General features: G+C 40.3%; 1 protein-coding gene across 1 annotated transcript; it reads right to left on the bottom strand.

Annotated features, from left to right (window-relative positions):
- Window positions 1-5,629: 5,629 nt before the first annotated feature.
- On the bottom strand, window positions 5,630-22,664 carry HADH (hydroxyacyl-CoA dehydrogenase). Its single transcript, XM_064417183.1, has 8 exons — window positions 22,493-22,664; window positions 19,827-19,955; window positions 18,359-18,516; window positions 13,470-13,596; window positions 12,141-12,230; window positions 10,506-10,578; window positions 7,378-7,494; window positions 5,630-6,358 (listed from the first exon to the last, which is right to left on the bottom strand). Exons 1-8 carry the CDS (start codon window positions 22,619-22,621, stop codon window positions 6,240-6,242), a joined length of 942 nt encoding a protein of 313 aa, XP_064273253.1. The 5' UTR covers window positions 22,622-22,664; the 3' UTR covers window positions 5,630-6,239.
- Between the last annotated feature and the right edge of the window lie 970 nt (window positions 22,665-23,634).

Below are 23,634 nucleotides of genomic sequence, written 5' to 3'. Positions count from 1 at the left end.
TCTTACTCTAAAGCAAGCTATTTAAATGCCCATTGTCAAACTCACTTCACACACACTGCCATGCTCCTAAAAGCACCCTGACTAGTTTCAGAATCCACAGCCTCATTCAAATCACCTCCCTCTCAATGAACTATTTCCCTGCACTCTATCACACCAATGCTCCTCCTCAAAGGACTCAGAGATATCTCTTAAGGCACTTAAAACATTGGGGTGTCCACTGCTCACTGTCTGGCACTGATGTGACAGAAGCACTCAGAAATCCATCCATAAGCAGATGGGATAACCCTCTGACTCAAAAGGAAGTGAAAGGAGGGTGAAGAAATCAGGAGGCAGTACTTTTTTCCAACCATCAGAAGCACAGTCTGATGGCCACTGTCTGAAGTAACTAACTAGCAAGAGCAGAATTTTGTTCCTGCAAGTAATTGTGTTTGAGAAAGTAGACAAAGAAGAAACAAGAGGAAGAAAAGTATGAAAGTTGCTGTTTTCTTTCACGTGGTCTCAAAAACTGAAAGGTGGTGGGAGAACTTGCCATCAAAGTTCATGCCAGCTCTTTTCTAATGTTCCCCATTATTTTGGAAATTAGGTTCAAGACTTAAAAGTAAACTAGGGCCCCCAAAATCAGGCTCTTCAATAAATACTTTTTTAAAGTTCTGAGAGAGATTTCAGTACTGAGAAGAAATCATAGGAAGCTAGATGCCTCATCTGTTTAGACATTCTGGAAAACATCACTAGGCTTCCAACTGAAATAAAAGGCCTTTAGAAATTTTACCCTAAATTGCAATGAAAAAAGAATTGCAACATCAGCTGTAAGGAACCCATTAGCTCTCTTGACATATTCAGAGAAATAAAGCAGTTGTCAGAAACAGTTTACCTTTTACAACCTCTTTGGAGAAAACTAACAACTCAAAAGCCTGTGAAATACAAATATCTTACACCTGCTTATGCCTGTGGCTGTGTAGGAGTCAAAGCAGCAGGTCTCACACAAAGTTAATGTAAAGCAGGTGAAGATTCTGAGTTGAAGCAAGTTGACTGCAGTGCATCAATCCAAGTCAGGGCACCACTGCATTCCAAGGAGTCAGGGATCGGAGTGGTCCCTTCCTTGGATTATATGTCACTTACATAGATCCTGCCACCAACAGAGCCGAGAAATGTCAGCCTGAGCCTAACCAAGATCCACTTACTGTAAATATGTGGTTTTACCAATTTCTATTGCACAAATGTTTAATAGGTCCATTTGAGTATGCAAGGATAATTAAGAAAAAAAAAGGAGGTTTTATTTGGTGCTAATTCACCACATGCAAATTCCAGCTGTTTACTGTAGACCTACCACCAAGCATACACTTCTTCCCACAGCTCATCAGAAAGCCTCTTGCTGGTGAAAGTGGTTAATCCACAACATTTTTGTTGCTGAAGCCAAGACTCCAAATGGGGGGTTTAAGTTACTAATGACAAAAAACTTGCATTCTTTAACTAGTGAATACTGTAAGGGTTTCTCCATTTACAGAAAACCACCCAGAAGTGGTTGCTGGCAGAAAAAAAATGGACCAGAATAGAAGAAGCTGTTACCAGGCAGGACAGAGATGCACAAAGCAAAGCAACAGCAAACAACAGGCTAGGAAAAAATCCTGTTATCTGGCAGCATGGGACAGCCAAAGTAAGCTACAAGTTCCTTAGTGCCCGCCAAGCAAAAGCCTTGTGCTAAAATATCCTCCTGTGTCGTGGCCAACTTGCAGCCTCTGACCCCAGGCTGGAAACAAAGCTTGGCCTCACGCCTCACTGCGATGCCTTGTGCCACCACATGACAAAGAAATGGCTCCTCTAATAACTAGGTTTGATGTTTTGTATTATTCCTGCTCCAGAAGCAACCAAAACTTCCAGCCAGCATTAGAGCTTTATGGTGCTGGTTTCTCTGCAAAGAATGCACTGCCGTGAGTTATTTTCAATTTATGGAAAACCAAATAGAAAACCTCTAGGGGAATCAAAGAGAAGAGTGAATTGAACAAGTGCAAAGTTGCTCCACAGGCATACAAACCTAAATTTAATATATTATCAGTAACACCTAACATCATCACAGACTGTTCTGTGATGTCATACATTTAAATTAAGACTCTGCATAGCATTGCATTTATAAACAAATAAGTATATTGGATTGTAAATGGTATATAAAGAGTGATTTCAGTTTCGATGTAAACTTTTGTGAAGATCATAAAGCTCAAGGCAGATCATTCTACAAATCATCTTTACAGTTACCAGATTGTGGCTCTACTTAACCCTTCTCCAACAGAATTCAGTAGAAGCACATCCCTCTGGCAGTGAATAACCCGAAAAGCTACTGAAGGGACCTATAACATGAAAAGATACAGCTCTCAAAAGAATCACAGCATCTGCTTTTGTTCCTGGTCTCAGCTCTTCCAAAAAGCACAACGAAAAGGCACTATTCAGGTCAGTTTTATAATTGCTCACATGGTCACAAACTGTAGTGAATAAAAATACTGAGATGTGGGTCACTGCTGTGGTACTAGTTAGAAAAGAACATAGCACCACAGCTACAGGTGGCTCTATTGAAAAAATTAACTCCAAAGCCATCAGCAGTAAATTCTTAGGAAAAGTTGGTCTCTACAAACTACAGAAGCTGTGTGTAGTTTGTCCACATCTTTAAAGTCACTTGGTACTGTAAAGGGGCTTTCTCTAGATGCAATAACAAGCATGCACTAAACAACAGAGAATACCCACTAGTACCTCTCACCTCCTAGCACCACACCTGGCCACAGGAATACACTGCATGGCATTAGCTTACAGCTAACTCACTTGCAGACTTCACTGACCAAAGCCTGGCACAAAGTCAGGAACATACAAGACCTTTTCACATCAAAATCACCTTTTGGCAGGCAAAAAAACCAACTATTTTTCAGATGCCCTTCTCATTCTAGTAACAGACACAGATTTAACAAGACAATCGTATCTCACTACACTTCATACAGCAAATATCTTCTTTCTTGTTTCTTCACGCTGATAAATATTCACTAATTTGTAGTAAGCGGGTGTCCAGAAGACATTGGCTGATGAACCACAAAAGTTTCACAGATACTTTGAGGTGTGTAAGAGCCCCATCCACAAAACAAGCCACCAAATATGGCACTAAGAAAACAAACCCAAACCACAATGGAATCTCATTCAGAAGCCACTACCTTGCTTTTCAGAGACCCCATTCACTGGATATTTGCATTGTCACCTCAAAACCCTTGGGTGACATGGCTTGGGGGACAAGTACAATTCATCTATGAAAGAAAGATACCTTTCCAAGTTATTTTATGCAGTTGCTGAGCCAATCAATTATACACACTTATTTCCTCTCCAGATCAAACTTTACTGCAACCTCTTGCACTTTATTCTCCATAAGCCACTCCTGCAGAGCACCCTCCTCTGCCCAATAAAGATTCTGCTTTCAAGTCCCTGTTTAAAATTTGCTGTGCTCCCGTTTTCTCCCCCGCCGTGTCAGCAGCTAGGTTGACCACAGATGGAGCACATTTGGCAGCTGAAATGACCCAGATGCTGAATCTGGAGCCATCTTCCCAGCTGCAGTCGCTGGGCTCACGTCCGACTCCTCAGCTGCTGGCTGTCAAGCTGCCCTCGAGCTGTGCCAAGCATACATCCCAAAGCTTTGACCAAAGTGGGGCAAATGCTCTAAATCTGTGAGGCCTGCTGACAGAAAGGATAATAAAGACTAAAGGTTTTAAAAGTAGGCAGTGAGGGAAACCAAACACCCTTCCCTCCCTTCTCTTCTATCCTTTATTTTTTTCCACAATCTCTTTTCCACTATTAATAAAATTTCCAGGAGAGCTGAATGGTAAGAACAGTTCTGATGTACCACATGCTAGTCTGAGGTACTGACCAGCAGGAGATTCTCCTTCATCTACACTGTGTGCAGGGGAAGGTGGCTCAGGTACCTCTGCTTCAAGTCACAGCCACAGCAAGGGATGGGAAATAATCTTGACTGGGGAAAAGGTAGCAACAGACAACTCCTTTATTTCATTACATATTCATTCTTTAAGCTCTCTGGAAATCTTTAACCTATCAAAGCTGTAGAAATTCTTGTAAAATTCAGGAGTGACTACTTAATATCCTACTTCTGGCTAATTTCCTAATTTTCCTCTCATAAGAGGGGCTTCTACATTCTCCATGCCTTCTTTTGCTCCTCAGTGGGGAAAGACTTACTTTGTTTCAATGACTACAGTCATTCAATTACCATTCTGCATTCTGATCTAGATTCAAGAGGGAGCATTTGAAGGTTTCACCCTTTACCTCATCTTTACTCATCCTGGCACAGCACTTTACATGCTGATAAAATAAACTATCCCCACCCACCATTAAAGTACCTCCACGGGGTCTATTCTGCTAAAAAAAAAAAAAAGAAGTCTCTTCTCAAATAGCAAGTCCAACTCAAAAATGCCTCTATTTATTACATATACACATACTGTACCTGTTAGAGCTCCTGAAAGGAAAACACTGTTTTAGAGAAAGTTTATTTTTCTAAAATATCACATTTACTAGTGAAAAATATTTTGCACATTTAACATTAAATAGCCTATGTCTTGCCATAAACCTTCCCCTTTCCAAATTAAAGATCATCATCCAAGTAAAGGGAGCAGTAGCAAATTACTTCTACCTAAATGTTTTTTGTAAAAAAACAAATGGCATTTTTTAAGACACAAGATTCATACATATTCCCATTTTTACCTACTACTGAAAACAGTAGTACTGAAGCTAACTTCACCCTGCAGTATTTAAAATTCACTAAACTGAGCTACAAGCATTAAGAGCCTTCAGTGAAACAGACTTCATATGTAAGAAGTGGACAGTATTCCAGTAAAACCAAGGCAGTTTAACAACATATTAGTAAAGAAAAGAGACTGTTTATAGTACTATTTCTTTCCTTTAACCCTTTTCTTTCAAGGCAAGTGGCTCAAAATTAGACTATAAGTAATTAAGGACCAGGATCCAATAAACCAAAAATATTATTCTCTACTCAGAGATTTCTTATGTGATCATGTCCAGGAAACTATCCTGTCAGCACTCAGTTTCTATATTATGCAGTCTGAATTAGATGATGGAGGAGAGAGGAAGAAGCAGCTCTGCATTAAATAATTATTCATAATTTCTGGAACTAAAAATATGTATATAAGTATTAAGTACAGAAAGTAAAGAAACACTGCTACTGAGTTGAACTGGAACACCAATCCTCATGCCCACTTGCTCTGTAATACTTGGAGAAAAGACAGGATTTGATGCACTCCCACCATGGACAAATTCAGCTCTGCTAAGCCCCAAGGAAATTAAGTTGCAGAACAGAAGGTGCCTCACACAGCCAGAGACACTTATTTGCTTACTTACACTTATTTACACAGCACAAACTCCCAACTCCAGTAGTAGTGTATAGTGTAAAAATGACACTTTAAATACAGCCAATTTACAGGACTCTAGAAAAAATTCAGAAGCTTTCACCAGCATCCTAGCTTATGCCCCTGAGACCAGAAATCCCCTAGAAATCTTCATGATGTTTCTACAGCACCTAGCCAAAGGAGGCCCTCAACCACTAATTGAAAATGCTAGAAAACCCCAATGCAAATCATGAGCTTTTAAATGCTTTATTGGGAACCTTCTGTTTGGGGAGCAGCCTGTCATTGTGGGATTCTTTATTTGTTTTTGAATATGTCTTTTCAAAACATTATTGTTCAAGGCACTGTAATTTACATCTACAGATTAGCAGTGCACTTAAGAAAAATCCTAACAAAACAACCCACTGCCTTTCCAGGCTGCATTTGCCAGTGTGGGAAGAGACTGCCACCCTGTGGGCTCCATCCAAGACACAACTGCAAGCCCTCACACTCAATACAAAATTGTTGAAAGTTTTATTTTTAAGAAAGTGAGGTTATTTTTAGGATTTTCCCCATCAATATAATAACGTCTCAAACACATAAATTCACTTGTCATTCTGTACTGCACCTGAGAAAAATCAACATTTCATGAAGGCACTGTACAAAGAAAATTTTTGGAATTACAAGAAAAAACAATCTACCAAATCAAGCGTTGACCATAGTTAACTAGTGCAATCACTCAGTTCACAAGTGAGTTATGTTCTAAATGCAGCTTGTGCCACCCTTGGGAAGGTTTAAACACCTGTATTATGGCAATGCTGAATTGCATATATAGATAGTTTAACACCTCTTCAGGTCTGGAGTTCATTTGTATTTGTAAAATCCTTCTCCAGTCTTTTTACCCAGCTTCTTTTCTTCTACCAGTTTATTCAGGAGTGGGCTGGGTGCAAAAAGAGGATTGTTGGGCTCTAATGAATGCCATCCTGGAAAGGAAGGGAAGTGGATGAATTAGTAACAGTTCTGCTTATATGCAAAGATAATAGAGATCTGCATGTCCTTAGAAAAATATTCAAAGGTCAGAAAGTTGAAGAAGGACTGGAGCTTATTCTAGGCTCTCTGAGACCCAGCAGTACAGCTTCATAAAGCCCAGGTCAGTACTGATGATTATGCAGAAATCTAAGAATTAGTCTTCAGGCTCAGTGCACTCCAAACACCTTATAATCTCCACAATTGAGGATTTTTTAAAACATAGTTCAGTACAAGGAAATAAAATAAAGGCTCTGCTGATAAGAAATTCAAGTGCAAAGAAATTCCAAATTGAATTTCTACCTGTGAAACACACGGTTACTTAGAACAATATAACACTACTCCACAGCACTGACTAAGAGCAAAAGAGGTTCCACTGAAAATGCCATTATCAAAGTGACATTCTGCCTCAGAGAATGTTTAAGCTCCTCATTCAAAAGAACACAACAACCATCAACAAGCGATCACCAGTTATGTATGGTTTTGTTACTGTATTGACATTCACCCACTTATTAACTGAAGTGACAGGGAGATGGTTCACTTGCATCTTTTGAGATATTTGCTGGGTTTCCTATTAATTAAGAATGAAAATATGGCTGGTAGAAAAAGGATAGGGAGTCTCAACATTTGTTGATTTTCACAGAATTCCTTACCTCCAGTACATGTCACCCTTCCCACTGATTCTTTTTAGTAATATAAAGTACCATTAATGTTAATATTATTATTATTTTCCAATAGCACTTGATGAGGTCAGCAAAGCCACCACTGTTCTGTCCCCATGTACAAAGGGCACAGGCATGCAGTGCAAATGCTGTACTCACACAGCATTCTGAGCTGAATCCTAACTCCTTTCTCCTCAGCAGTTCAAAGGCTATACCAGAAACATTCAGTTTAAATAATTAAGAGTCACATTTGCATTAAAACATCTACAATTTAGCTAGAAAGTGGAAAGGTAGAAAAAAGAAGCATGCAGTACCATCTATAATGTATTTACTGGTATCCAACCCAACATAGTCCAGCAGTTCAAATGGACCCATGGGATAGCCAGCCCCCAGCTTCATAGCAACATCAATATCTTCCTTTGATGCATCTCCTAGAGAAAAGATTGACAGTTTGATGAACAGAGAAGATTCCGCATCTCCTTGGCACCACTTATAAATAATTAACAGGGTGTTATTTCACCCTGGTGCAGCTCTTCACAGAAATCTCTGCATGTTTCACAGCCACAAAAACTGGAGTCAGCATACACATGCTGGAGCATACAGCTGAACCTCTCACAAAAAAAGAAAAAAAAAAGCAAGCCCTGCAGGCCTGCTTTCCATTTTCCTGGTTTCCTCTTGCATTTCAATCAGAGCACTGCACTGCTGATGGAGCCACAGCTACCATGCTGACCCTATCAGAACAACTAAAGGAAGAACTAGTCACTATGAAGAAATAAGAGCTTCTTTTAGAGGCAGCAGGACAGGGTAAGTAAGGAAACAACTCAATTTTCAATTTCAGCTTCATGAGATCAGCAGCAGCTTTTGAACGATGCACAGGACAGAGCTATCCTTACACTACAGCTGCCAGAACACAAGTGATATCCAGGTGATGGGTAAGGCATGGAGAGGGGAGCAGGAGCATCTGAGTAACCTGCTTAGCTACAGCACCTATCACCAGAGGATATCTGCTGGAATCAGAGATGGCAGATAAGATAGACCTGAAATGACTGCGCAGGTACAGCTGCATTCATGAATTCCAAAATTATTTTAAAAGAAATAATCAAAATCATCAGAAATTTGTTACTTCTACTTCAGTCTGTGCTTATAAAAATACAAATCCTGTGCTGCCACATTGTCACACTTAACTTTAACCTCATTCTTTAGCTGGGAATACATATTTTAGACTGTCATCAAAGCAGATGCACCTCTATTGCATATCTCTAACCCAAATTTTGAGAAAGGCAGTGCACTTTCTCTGCAGATGCTACAAAAAGGATGAAGTTATACAAACCCCAGAGGTCTTGTTAAGTAACCTCCATGCTCAATGCATACAGGCACGCACGGTGTCCGGCAGCTTGGCAGACACAGCCTGTGCAATTGATATGCCTAAGATCTGAGAACCCTAGAAATAAATTTACAAAATCTCTTGTAAAGGTAACAACTTCTGTGACAGTTCTGTATGAACTAATAATTTATATAAAGTGCCTTTTACTCTTTAAAGCTGACAATGTTTTTTTTAAGCCACATTTTATTTCTGAGAAGCTGCGGAGACTAGCCTTACCTAATTCGAGCATAATTTCAGTTTCCCAAATTCAAACACAGCTAAATCCTGAGCTCATTTTGAGCTGATGCAGGCATACAGACTTGTTCTCTCAACAGATTTGTCCCACTTTGTCAAACTTGGGACTTGGCCACCCGACAGTTTAATTACAACACAATAAAAAGCAGTAAAAGGGCAAACAAGGGCTATATACCTAGCTCATTCTAGTCTGTCCTAGTATAAAGCAGAGTTCCATAGAAACTTAGTTGATTGCTTTTTAGTTTATCCACTAAGGACAGAGCAGTACAGACCACTATATATTAGTATTTACAATACGCCCCGTTTAAGTCATTGTTAATATACTAAAGATATATTGCTTATGCAAAAGTGCACCTTTAAGAGAATGAGATTTTGTACAAATAAAAATGCAAGGACTAGTCCAATAAAATGGCATTTTCAGTGCTTGGGGTTACCAGGAAAGAGACACAATTTCATTTAATGTAGATGACAATCTGGCTCAAGTGTCTACTCTGAGAATAAACACAAAAGGATATTATAGAAATTTAACCTGATTCACTGGAACATATGAATTAAAAGACAGCCATCAATCTTCCCAAGACATCAACTAGCTTTTTAAATAGATTTCATTAAAGTTAAAAAGTCACAAATGAATTTTAGCAATTTTGGAAATATCATACTATGAGAGAAGATACAAAAAGAATATAGATTAAATCAAAATATTGTTTTGCTCAGGCAAAAGCACTCAGTTTTAACATACAAACTCAGTAACTGTTTTCTTCTGCATTTAATTAAAAGTTCTGTTGACTCCTGAAATATGCACAATGATACATGTCACTTAACAAAGACACCTCTTTTAAACACACTGAAACACCCATACACTTTATTCAAAATTGTGACTTTTTCTAAAAGAATAATGCCCCCTCACATTCATGCCTTTGCCTTTCAAGTCACTAAATTTGCTCTTTTCTCCCTTTGAGATGTAATTAGGTACATCTGTTGATGGATAAACAAGTAGTGTTGTTTTAGTTTTTTTTTTTAGAAATCAAACCATCCCTTCCATGTGCTTTAAAAGAGATTTTTAATATTTAAAGCATACTTGGTGGAATCCTGAAAATGGAGTGCTTTCATCTGTAAAAAGGCAGTGATTTCAAAAACAAAATGTTTCAAATGACATTCTTAGTAGCACAGAGCTACAAGCAGAGCACTTGAAATAAAAGCAATTATAGTCTGTAATTTCATCTTTATCCACTACATTCATTATTGGCTTCTTTTCAAAACAAGCATCAATGCTTTGAAAAATTCAGTGGTTCTTTGGGGATTCATAATTATTTTTATCTACATATTAATGTAAAAGAGGCCAGCAGTGAGACTGGAGTTCCTGAAGAACCTATGTCTAAAAATCAACACCACTTACCTCAAAACTGGTGGTTTGTTTCACAAGCTCCATGTAAGTGAACTCAGCAGAACTTTACTAATGGTCCCATTATGGGACTTTCAATCACTTTTATCAATGTCTACTGGGATAAAGAAAGTTCCTGAATAGCTGGCAATGGATATTTTTACAATGGCACTACACTCACCTTGTCATCTCCAAGCCAGAAACATTTTACACCATCAGGAATTTCACACACAAGTATCTTCCAACTCTGCACAACCTGACATTTCAAAATGAAGGCAAGGCCTTTCCAGCTACACATGTTGGCTCATATTTAACATTCTCTATTCATTTCCAGCCTTTAATGTCTGAAAATTTTCAGGGAACTCCATGGCTTTTCTGAAGCAAAGTAACATTTAGTAGTGTTATGTGTCAACATCCCTTGAAGTCAATATCCCACCAAGTACCTCTCTCAAAAAGACGAACAGCTTCCATCATATATGGCACCAGGAGACGGTTTACAATAAACCCTGGGGTATCCTGTGAAAAATAAAAAAGGGATCCTAACTAAACAATCTTTACCAGAAGAGTAAACTACACTCAATGCTACGTGACAAATAAAACAAGTGGATGAACACTTATTGTATCATTATTTAAGATACTCTCTGAATTGTATTTTTCATCTCATTTATCTGCTCAATATTAAAGCATAAAACATTGTGAAATTCAAACAAGGAATGTCACATAAACAGTCATCATGACTGAGAACAATAAGACTACTACAAGGCAAGGCAATGAATCTGGCTAGTCTTTTCTTTAATATGGCTAGTCTTTTCTTTATCAAGTCTAATGATACGATTTCCTGAAGGTTAGGAAAAAAGTAGTTCTTCCCTAGAAGGTTTTTTTTGTGTGTGTGTGTCCACTACCAGAAGCACTCCTGACTAAATAGTCTGCTTTTCCCCCACTGCTCATTGGTGATCCATACTTTTGAAAGTTCGGAGAGATTTAACAGCAAACATCAACACTAACAATGAAAAGATAAGACACATGCTGCAAGAAGGTAACAAATGAACACAAAACTTCTTTTGCACAAGCATCAATCAAAAGCACAATCAATCAATCAAACACAAGAGAAAGAGTTTTGCAAATATAGCATTATTTTGAATATTATTACTGTTTCAGATGTTTATTATTTATTCCACTTTATCTCAATATTTCATCCAGAGAATCCCAAGCAATGTTTCCCCTACAGGCAAGAATTAAAAATAAAGAAAAGTTCAGGTGTGAATACTGCATTACTCTCTATCCAAGCTAATTTATAACAATTCATCACATATTCTACACATTGCATAGGACTAAACAGGAAATAGGAAAAAAGTGACAGAAATAGGAAAAAGTCAACTAAGGCCACAGAACAATTTGTTCAGAATTTAGAGAACATAGCCAGAATTAGAGTCCAGCATCCAGAAGCTGAATTAATTAATCCAGTAACTACCGGATTGCAGGCCCTTCTTTTTATTATCAACTGTCTCCTGGGGGCTGTGAAACCCAAAGCAGTAGCTTGCATAAAGCTATCCAGACCACAGCTTAATGGATTCAGAAAAAGTGAGCTTTCAAAGTAGGGTGTTTCTCTAGAGAAAAAAACCCAAAGCTGAGAAGAAATTAAGATTAATATGTGTCTAGTTACTGCAGTCTTAAGAAAAACTTGCAATGAGCACACACCATGGAGGATTCAGCCAACTGCTTCACAGTAAAAGAGGCAGCAGTTTTGTGTCTGGCATGGCTAAAGCTGAGCTCCTACTTAAGCTCTCCAGTCTATGTTTCTGCAGGACTTGAAAAAAAGACTCCTTAACAGTAAGCCCTGATACCTGTGAGTTTTGCTGCTCTAGACAAGATGACTACAGTCACTGGACTTTGAAGAATTTGTGGTAAATGTGGGTGTTTTCTTTGTCAAATTGCTCTTAATTACGAAGACAAACAGGACAAGAAGCAGCCTGGAAATTTCTGAAGTGTGCTGATACATCTACTAAAATCTACCACCTTAAAATTAACAGCCTACAAGGACAGACCCTCTGAACACTATACTGTCAAAACGTACTCACCTTACAACTGACTGGACTCTTTCCTACTGCTTTGCTGAAATCCACAAGTGATTCAAAAGTCTTTTGGCTGGTCATTGGAGTCTTGATGACCTGGGTACAGGGAAGGTAGAGAGAGCATAAGCATATTTCTGAGACTCTCTCCCATTTCCCCATTGCAGCAATGCAATCCAGAACTCTTCCAGAAATTCACAAAACATTTTGCAGAAAACCAACCTGAATGTAGAGATATGTAGCAGACACAAAACACTATCTGACACATAGATACAGCATTTTGCAGTGTTGTGTTTCTTTAAGACACTTTCCCACTCAGCCACTATGGAAAGATGGTAAAAGGAACCATTCTTTGAAAGCACACATAAGAGATTATAGTGTATCAAAATAACTCTAAAAGCTACATAGTCTCTTGTCTTGGGAAACACAAAGACATCACTCAAGAGAACCATTTAAACAGCCTTAATTCCTGATATAGGAAGTTCTAGCAGCTACTCCACCTCTCTACAACCCTCTCTCAGGCAATTTTAGGGAGTGATAAGGAGTGGCCTCCTTTTCTCATGCTAAACAGTCCCAGCTCCCTCACTGCTCCTCATGTGAGTTACTCTCTGGACTCTTCACCAGCTCTGTTTCCTTTCTCTGGACACTCTCCAGCACCTCAATGTCTTTCTTGTAGTAAAAGGCCCAGAACTGGACACAGCATTCAAGGTGTGGCCTCACCAGTGCTGAGTACAGGGGGACAGTCATGGCCCTGGTCATGCTGGCCACACTATTTCTGACACAAGCAGGATAGCATTGGCCTTCTTGGCCACCTGGGTACACACTGGCTCACATTCAGCAGCTGTCAGTCAGCACTCCCAGATCCTTTTCCTCTGGTGAGATTTCCAGCCCCTCTTCCCAACCTGTAGCACTAGAAATATTGAAATAAACACAACTGACTTTGTTTCAAAAGTGACAAGGCAATAAGATTTCATCTCCTGACATTTTCTATTTATTTCTACAATGGTATCAGCAATTCTTATGAATAAGCCTCCCTGCTTGAAATGATGGCTCTAAACAGCACCTCTGTTGGCAGTTCAGTGGAAAACTCAGGAGCCTTGAGACTGAAGGAGTTACCTCTGCCTCTTAAAGCCGCCCCTCAACAGAGACTGCAGCACCCTCTAATGATTAGAGGTAGCAAATTCCACATCAGAACAGCTGCAAACTGAGATCTGCTCTGTCAATCTAACTGAAATCCCACTGCTGACAATTGTTCCATCAGCTACTGCTGGGCTACAGCAGTAGCTGATGGAACATGAGGATAGCAGCCCCTGTAAGGCATGTTCATAAAACACTCACCTCCACGAGCTTCATCATAGGCACAGGGTTGAAGAAATGCAGACCCCCAAATCGGTCCTGCCTGGTGGTTGCGTTTGCCATCTTTGTGATCTGCAAGGATGAAGTGTTGCTTGCAAATATCGTATGCCTGGGAATAAGAAATATATAGACTGCATAAAGGACAGTAGGAGACTGAGGCACCAAACATAAACAGACACCCATTGGCTAACCATCCAAGAATCCTCAGAAAAATTCCTGCAGTTTATCACGGTCCTTTTTCTGAGGTCTAAGCAGAGCAATAATTAAATAACCACTGCAAAGACTGTGTGACTTTCTGATTCTTGAGGAATTATACTGAATGCTTCTATTAGGGGCTAGAAAAAAGGACCGTGCAATTAGAAAAATTGATTGCACTCCCCAAATCCATTCTAGGTAATTCCTTCAGCAATCCTGGATTGCTGAAGGGTACCTAAAAATACCTAAGGGTATTTTTGTTTGTTGTTAAACACATTTACACATTTATTGAAACCCAACCATATGCCATGTCAAAAATGCACTTTGGAGTCTTACAGAAAATTTGCAATCTACTTTGTTTTAAAATTATCAATGATAGACATGATGAGCAAACCTACCACCAGAGGAAAGATTTAATAGTGAAAAAAAAAAACCAAGAAAATTTAAGACCTGCCATGCATAGGACACTGCAAAAGATCTACAAAATGCCAAGAATTTTAACATAGATGAAGTCCTTCTCCAGACATAAACCGCATTTACTAACTGCAAGTTATAATGGTTTGAGTTTCTTTGTTTTTTCTTTCCAGAAATATCTCAAAACCTCAACAGCTCTGCTATCACACCATAACCTTAGAGAAATGGCTTTTTCTTCAAATCAGAAACTAAATTAGAGATTAAAACCTACCTTTCATTTTGGGCTGCATCCAACTACCCCTTCAAAAAGTTATCATGCTGGACCCAGCAAATGTTTATCTATGTTGATATTTTGCTTACATTGTACTAACATGTAACAGAGCTTTACAACAGAGCTTTCAGAAAAGTTATGTCCAAGTCATGGCAAAATTTTATAGTGGCATTAAAGAAAACATTTCAAGACAAAAACACTCACTTTGCTTTCCATATTTATTATGTTTTCTTTTTTGTTATAGTGAAGGAGAGAAAAATTCCTGAAAATTCTTGTTTACTCTTCTTACAAATATTCTTTTACTATCTCCCCATCATAAAGTGGCCTTATGCTGTTCTGAGGTGAGGTACTAAAAGGAGCATTTTGCATTTCATAGGTTTGACCTTGCAAGGTCAGTGCATACAAAAGTCTCACCGAAAATTTGCCATTGTATATAAAAATTAAAATATTCATATAAAAAGAAACACATTGATTTGTGAAATACAGTCATTGCTAGGTTTATATCTGAGTTCACTTAAGAGATTTTACCTCAGTACCTCTTCCGTAGGCTCACACAATAGAAAGTCTTGGAAAAAATAAAATCATTGGATTTGCACGTGAACAAGTGCATTTTAGTTACACTTTATTCTCTGACCAACCAATTGATTTCAGTTGAGTTTAGAATAAAATTTTCATGCCTCTGTGACTTAGAATGACACAATCCATGCTTCAGATGACAGCAGAGTCGGGAGGCTTTGGGAAGCCAGAACTAGTGAAGCCATAGAAATGGCTTTCCCAGCAGCAGAGTGCTTTTTCTTGGTGCCATCTAGTGGCTCAGGGAAAGACGTCGAAAGCAGAGCCCAACGCAAGAGAAAGGTTAATAAATATTTCCAATAAATCCCACTCTTAAGTCCAGCTGCCTTACACAGCAAACACTGAACAATACTTCTTTTTTTAACAGTTTTATAACACATCCATTCTAACACAGTGAGCAGCTGAAAAACACTGGCCAGGTCCGAGCTGAGTTTCCACACCTAAAGGCAAATCCTAGACCGAGGAATATTGATGGGCATTTCCTACATCCCAGAAAAAAACAGAAATCAAGTACAGAAAAGTGCTTAAAGTGGATACGCAAAAGTTCTTTTGTCATATTCATTACAACCCTCTTTGGAAAAGTGCTGCAGTGTCTACAAAAATCCTAGCCTGACCTTTTTCAAAATTGAAATGCCAGACTAACCCCATTCAAGAAAAGGAAAACAGAATGAGGAGTGGGTAGCAATGCTTTACTCTGCTCCAAAGATGATAACCATGTAACACAGTAATAAATATCAAATATGGTGAGTTTAACACTGAGAGGAACAGAACATACAATTCTGCCTTCTACATTTTGCAAAGTTTCAAGAACATAAATTTTTGCAAAGTTCCAAGAACATAAGCCAGTATGTTCTCAGACTAATGTCACCCAAGAAACAGCATTCAGTGTTTCACCTGCACAGTTATCCAGATGAGGAATACCTTGAGTTTCCAAGGTGCTCTGGGGTTGCCAAATGCTCCTGGCTTATTATATTTGATTTGAACACTTAGGAGAAATTCACTCCCCACTCACAATACAACTTCTCTCAATAAAATAATAGCTTTCCCATCCCCTACATGTTTAGATCCATTTTCAGAGGAATTACAGTTACTTTATAAGAAATGGAAAAGGAATTAAGTTAACTGTGCTATTGTAATATTTTAGGTTTTTTCAGTTCCCAGACTTAATTATTTTCCTTGCAGATGTCTCCATAGTGCAAAAATGGGAGATGGACAAGTACATGTTGCAGCTGAGAAAATGCATGAGACATGAAATACATCACAAAAGAAGAAAAATGCAGGGTTTCACACACCTTGTATTTCACAGACACAATTCATCATCTTGTCAGAACAACTGCAATACATAGCCCCTCACATTTCAACCTGCTATCATCCACCCCTCTGGGAAGTCCTGAGATTTGAAAGAAGCCAAGTCGTCCCTCCACAGCATCCTGGTCTTTCCTGATCTCTCCCTGTAACCCACACTTCAGAGGGCCATCAATGCTCAGAGCCCCTCAGAAGCAAAGCTCCTCCTGAGACTCAGAGCTGTCTTTAAACAAATCCTGTCTTTGTTACCAATTAACCACAAGTCTACAGGCCCTACTGAGCTGACACAACAGTTAGTCCATACAATAGGTTTATAAATTTTGAACTATTCAGCCTTAGAAAAGGCTGTAGAATGCTTGCACTGACAGGGAGAGCTTTCCATTGCAGCACAGTGCCATGTGGGATGAGTAAAGCTCATGCTTCCTTCTAACACAAGGCAAAACAATCACTACAGGTTCCACCATCTGCAATCTATTCTCTCTCACAGTTACAAATTACCTTTTGTATCCAAAGCTAATATTTTAAACACTTGCCTACTAATTGTCACTATTTTACCAGTTTTTCATCTAGACTTTCTACACTGCAACCCATTTTTTGCCATCCACTTAACCTTCCTTTATCCTACATATAAGATATCTGTATGCTTATAATAGCCTCCAAATTTCCTCTTAAAAGGAAAGGCTTCTTGTCTTAGCCATTTTTCCCAACTCTGCAAAATCATCCCTTTTGCAATGGGCAGGAGCATATTTGAACAACCCCCAGTATCTTTTAACACTGTGATGTAAAATTAGATGTTTTACAGCAGCTATGCTAACAAACAGCTCAGTCTTGCAAAAAATAGCCTCAGGTGTTCCAAACATACACATTTTTAAGTGAGGTTCCAAGTTCCCATGCCCAGATTTCCTTGCTGACTGGTTTTAGACAGCACATTTAGTACACTCCAATTTGATCAGTAAATACTCAGTCAACCAATGATCTGTTTGCACAAAATAGGCACAAACCAACCATAACAAAGTACTCTCATAAATGTCGAAGGCATCTACTTACTTTTGTGTGTCAGGATAATGGCAAGTTGCCCTGTGCTCAGTATGTGGCTGCTTGTGATCATTTACCATTTTCAAAATTACCAGGTAATTTTAATTACTGACAGGAGGAGAAAGCCTGAAAATCTCCCCAGGCTGAAGTCAACTAATGATAACATCTTTTCTCCCTTCACATGATATTCAAGGCACAGCTTGCCCACTTGACAGTCTAGAATCCCTCTTAGCCAATATCCCCAAATTTACCTGCACTAGTTAAAATCTCAACAAGCAGTCAAGGTCTTGTGATCCTGACTCATCAATTACAAGGCTCAAATTTCTGAGACTGCAAGCTCACATTAACAGCATTTCTGTGTTTGGATACAATTCAACAGTAGCTTCCAACAGTTATCAAATATAGTTCAAAGACATTTCCAGGGACTTTATGTAACTGAATGAGTACTTACTAAAATCCTATTTACCCTTTTACATCACACACAATAACCAGCAATGGCTGTTTCCTAACTCTTGTAATACAAAGCAAAGTTAGTTCACTTAAGACATTACTGAGCTGACTGAGACTTCTTAGTTCATTTAAGACATTACTGAGCTGACTGAGACTTCTTAGTTCATTTAAGACATTATTGAGCTGACTGAGACTTCTTAAAACTTGTTTATGACAGGTGTGCTGGAAACAAACATTTTATCATTCCAATTCCCTATTTAAGTATGGGAACACAACATTAACAGCAACCCCTGTCCACTGGAACATGTCAATTCTACTGTTCTGCATTTGTAGTTGGATTAAGATTTGAAATTGCCAAGTAGATAGGCAATCTTAATGACTAAACACACCTGGAACAACAAATGAAGCAGTGCAACAAGCAAATGAAGCAATGCAACACACCTGAGAATGTTTATAACATATGCACCTGGCATAACAACTATTCCACACCAACATGATAGTCTGGAGCTAGTCTAAGACAGCAAAACTCATTCTTAAATAAAGCAGCAAAGAAAACAGAGAACTAACTGTGAGTGTAAAAACAGAAAATAGTCTAAGTTTCAAAATGTAACAGGAAAAATACACATACTCTGGAGCAAACTTATCCAGCGTCTTGAAGAGGTTATTTTTAACTTCCAGATTCTCCACAATGGCTTCTATCACCAAATCCGTGCTGTGGACCACTGATGCTGCATCTGTGCTTGTTGTGAGGTTCTTCAAGGTCTTCTTAATGAACTCAGCACCATCCTGAAACATTTTCAAGCAGCTGTAATGTCTATTTATAGTGATTTAATTTACTTTTATATGAAAATCCCCTTATGTTCTCTGGTAGTTTTGAGCCCCCCAAAATGCAGGCAGGCTGCCACATTTCCAAATCAATAAAAAAGTTTTAAGTATGTAGAGGTACAATGCTTTCCACTGACAAAATTTTCCTAGCCAATCAAATCTGTTCTGAAGTAAAGAGAAGACCTTTAAAATCAATCTTTTAGGAAGACCATTTTCTGTAGTCCAACCTTCAGCAGAAGAGTCTGGGTGATCACCTGGTCGGTCAATCAGTAGCTATAGTTTCAGTAAAAAAGTGGGGAAAAATGTTTCCTCACTAGTAAATCTGTTGACATAGTTTGTGAGGGCAGAAATCAAACAGAAACACAAGACTTTTAGCCAAGGGTAAATGGAGACACAGTACAAACAAAAAAAAAACCTATATGGTAGAATATAGTCATACAAAATGTGCAAGTATTATGTGGACAGTTTTCTTTTTATTAAAAGGCTCTCCATAATTATATATGTGTGCTCTACTTATCCTGGCACTTCCATACTCCTGCAAACAGGCCCTTTTTATTTCCTTGCTCTGCTGCACCATTTTCTGGCAGTCATCAATACCAGTATACATTGTATATGTTAGTATGTATCAAAAGAAGAAATTAATCTGCTGTGGAATTTAGAGAAACAAGCACAGCAACAGTAACCCTTAGGATACAAAGCTGGACTCATCAACTGCACCACGGTGGCTGGCTGTATGCAAGATTCACTCAGCAATGGAACTGCTAAGCTAAACATCTAACACGGTCACTTGCACGCTCATTTCACTTGCCATAATCCTGTGCCCAAGGGTTAGGAGGAGAAAAAAGAAAAAAACACTCCTTACTCAGGTATTGAGACAATTTTGTTACTATTTGCTTTTGGACAAAACAGGTGCATTCCCAGGTAAGCACTCAAAGACTGCTTGCTTTTAAGTTGTGATGAATAATTTTATTCCATTTCACACTTAGCATCTGTTTTTAAAGATTGCTAAATTGGTTTAAATCTTAAATCTTCAGCTTAAAGCTAAAGTTCATTAAGGAAAGAAAATGAAGTAACACATCTTTCAACCTCCCTAAATTAAAAATAAAAAACAAACTGAAAGTCCAGGTTTTTGAGCACACTGGGAAAAAAGTTTTCTTTTTAAGCAAGTATAATAAAATGCTCTATAATGCATAACTGCAATACCATAATTTCAATATGTCAGGTTTTATTCTTCCGAGTTTTCCTAGAGGAATAAAGAAGGAGGTGTCAACCTCAGGCTTATCTGCAAACTTCTTCTTTATCACTCTCTTCAAACTCTCTTCAATTCCTTTTGTAGACTTTTTAAGGATTTCATCTGACTGGTCAACTAACACCACAGTGTGACCACTGGCTGCTGCAACCTGGAAGATAAAAAAAAAAAAATCAACATCAATGTCACAAAACAACCAACCATACTGATTTGTGTTGACAGACAATATGCCAGGCATTTAGGCAAAAGAGAGCTAAAATACATTGAACTAAATGCACTTGACTAGAAAAATCATAAAAGCCTGTATACAGCTGGGGTGATGTTGAAGGGATAAAGGTCTCAAACAACTTGAGGGAAAAGGAAAAAGAAATCTCTCCCTTACACTGTCTGGAGAATCTTTTGTCTGAAGGCATCTGAATTCTGTGGCTGTGGCTACAGAATAAGCAGCTGTTCAAAAGGAAGTGTTTTAGCTGAGAGCCTTGGATCTTGTAAGGAAAAAGGGCTGTGGAGACCAAAACAGGAACACTGGCAGGGTGAGCAGGTGGCACAAGGGATGGCCAACCCTGTGTCATCAGAACACAGCTCTGCTGTCAGGCCATGAGCATGTCCTTGCAACAGGAAGGTGACAGTGAAGCTGGGAGCAGCAGTGGACATTTGTCACCCCAGGATTCCACAGAGACATGAATGGCTGCAAAGTCTCCTTACTCTGCACTTGGCTACACAGTGCAAACACTGGCTCAGCTATGCACAGCACTACTGGATTGCCTTTTTGGTTGGTATTTAAATTAATTTCAAACACTTAACGTCACTGCCTCACACTGCATCAGCACATTAAAGATCAGCTGCTCATTACCTGTTACTTCACTTTTACTTTATGTATGTTCCTCTTGTTAGTTAGCAACAGCCTATCTTCACTTCCAGAATCCCTGAATTAACAGAGTTGTGATTTACTAACTGTGTAAAACAGATATCAAAACACAGTTCCACTGATGGTTTTAAAGAGACTCAACTTCAGAGCTTCCCTTCTGCAATCTTTTACCTTGCATATAACCTTACATGTGACGACTAAAGACTCATGCACCCACAAGACCTACTCCAACACAACTTGCTGAAACGGAAAGTACAGCCATCTCATGAAGAAAGCATTATGATATCCTCATCCAATTTGCCTCACTAACCCAGCAAATAAAGAAATGCCAGACACAATTTCTTAAGTGCTCAAAAAGGGATGAAAACCAGCTTTGTTAATAGGGAACAGGGGAGACACCACGCAGAGTTATAATGACCTCTGCTTTGAGATAAGATTGGTTTGATATATTGGAGGCAGATGGTCAGCAAAACAATCGTGGGTCCTTAACAGTGGTAGAGGTCTGCAACCCCTGTTACTGTCAAATACCAGACATGTTTCTCTTAACAAGCTGCTCTCTGAAAATGTGCAGTCCACCAGAAGAAGATCAGTGCACTCACCTGGAAAATTATAAGCTTTGCAAAGTCTGCATCTTCCTCAAACACAAGAACAACTTTTTTCTAAGTTGTTCTTTGATGGTTCTCCAGTGGAAATCTCAAATATTACAATAGAGGCATGTTTTTATCAGAAAAGAGAAGAAACAAGGATTTTCTTAGCAAAAAAAAAAAAATTGCCTCTGTATTCCATCTGCAAGAGATTTTCCAGGAATGTAAAAAGTCTCAAGTTCTGAGAAGCAAACCTATTAATTAATTGAAATGGAGAACTGCTATTCATGAGCTCCAGCCTCACTGTCAGTTTCCGCTTGGATGTTTGCCTATCCCCCTTATTCTTTGTGAAGTTTGTGAACTACCCTGGTATCCTGGGCAACAGATTCTTTCTCTGAATTAACTAAGTGCCGAAATTTTCAATCACTGAAAGGACACTCCAATTTAATGTCCTAAAGCTATCAAGTTAAAGGTGAATTTAAAAGCCAAAGGCCTGAGAATAAACTCTGGGAAAATAAGTCCTATTTAAATATTAACCATTTCATAATTCTGAAGATGACTGACAGCTAAATTCAGCAGCTGATTTCAGCTGCTGCAAAATGTATAAAATATCACTAGATATGCTCCCTTGCCAAGTTAGAAGAATCTTCTTTCCAGCCAACATTTTCCACAGACCCACCATCTGTTTACAATTAGTCCACGCGTTGTCTTAAGAACCACCTTAAACAATTTAAGTCATCAGCCTTGGTTCTTCTCGCCAAGCGGTCTGACCTGAAGGTGGGCGGATCAGCAGCAGAAGTGTGAGAGTTGAGCAAGCGGAGAGGAGCGGAGCAGCAATACTTTGCACCCCGCCTCGGCAGCAGCAGAACACAAACCCGCGGCAGTGTGCAGGGGCGCGTCCCGGCACGGCCGAGCGCCAGCGCAGCCACTGCTTCCCACACAAACGCAGCCTGCAAAGGAGTTTGGCCACGGAGTGTAACACACTCCGAGAAGCGCCAGGAGGGTGGTTACGCACAGCTGTGGGTTTTATTAATGCTGGTCTGCCAGCAGACCGCTCGCTCTCCCTAGAGCTCGCCCTTCCCGCCCGGGGACAGCGCGGAGCGCAGCACCATGGCCGGGCTCAGCTCCGAGCGAAGAGCGCGGGACGCGGGAGCAGCAGCCCGGGAAGGGCCGCAGGGCTCGCCCCGGCCGCCATGGCGCCTCCGCCCCGCGGCCCGGCCGCCGCACCGCACTCACCTGGGCGATACCGGCGCCCATGAGGCCGCCGCCGATGATCGTGACATGCTTGATGAGCAGCTTCTTGGCGGCCGCCGTGGCGGCGTCGGAAGAGGCGGCGCGCACGAAGTGGCGGGTGGCGAAGGCCATGGCGAAGGCTCGGAGCGAGCGGCGCGGCCGGGACAGGCGGGGCCGGGCCGGGCGGGGCGAGGGCCGCGCTCCGCCCCGGGGGAAGGCGGCAGGTTCCGGCTGCCCGATCCCTGCTGCCCGCAGTGGGGGAGGCGCGTTGGGTCTTTCACCTTCGCTAGCTCTGATTCCTTAAGAGCCAAGCAGCAAGGGCAAGGTCAGCACCGCCGGAACGCCCGGCGGGCGCGGGGCCGAGGCTGCGCTGATGCCCGCCCTTTGCCTCAGAGGTCACCGCGCCGCCCTCAGCGCTCACCTTCCCGCTGCCCGTGCTCGCGCAATCAATGAGGCTGGAAAGACCTCCGAGACCATCGAGTCCAAGCCATGACCAAACACCACCATGTCAACTGGGCCATGGCACCAAGTGACACATCCAGTCTTTCATCAAACACCTCCAGGGACGGTGACTCCACCACCTCCCTGGGCAGCCCATTCCAGTGCCAAACCACCCTCCCTGCGAACACGGGGTTCCACCTAAACCGCTGCCGGTACAGCTCAAGGCTGTGTCCTCTTATCCCATCACTGGTTGTGTGGGAGAAGAGATCTACCCCCACCTGGCTACACCCTCCTGTCAGGGAGTTGTAGAGAGCGGTAAGATCTGTCCTGAGCCCACTTTCCTCCGGGCTAAACAGTGCCAGAGCCCTCAGCCGCTCCTGACCTGTGCTCCAGACCCTTCTCTGGACACCCTCCAGCACCTCAATGTTCTTCCTATTCACATCATTAGAAGCTCTCTCTCCACAACAAAAGCTTCCTGACTAGAAGGGGATGTTATTTCCAGGCTAGCACAAGATACATAATAAACAACTACAATTAAAAAAAACCCCAAAACATCTATTATAAACACTGAATATAAAAGCTGAATCCTATCAGATGCAGACTGCTCTGATTTCCATCTAATTAATTTATCACCAGAAAGACCTGCACTTCAGCAGCAGCTGACAATACTGCAAATACTACTTGAGTCAGCACCAGGGTAAACA

Source organism: Passer domesticus, chromosome 4, assembly GCF_036417665.1.
Source record: "Passer domesticus isolate bPasDom1 chromosome 4, bPasDom1.hap1, whole genome shotgun sequence".
In the NCBI taxonomy this organism is placed as follows: domain Eukaryota; kingdom Metazoa; phylum Chordata; class Aves; order Passeriformes; family Passeridae; genus Passer; species Passer domesticus.
This window is presented reverse-complemented; position numbering and strand designations above follow the sequence as displayed.

Excerpts from the sequence above, each read along its gene's own strand:
- HADH (XM_064417183.1), bottom strand. The coding sequence starts at position 22,621 with ATGGCCTTCGCCACCCGCCACTTCGTGCGCGCCGCCTCTTCCGACGCC. Across the intron at positions 13,597-18,358 it reads CTGGATAAGTTTGCTCCAGA|GCATACGATATTTGCAAGCA; the intron begins GTATGTGTATTT and ends TCTTATTCCCAG. Across the intron at positions 12,231-13,469 it reads CTATGATGAAGCTCGTGGAG|GTCATCAAGACTCCAATGAC; the intron begins GTGAGTGTTTTA and ends CCCTGTACCCAG.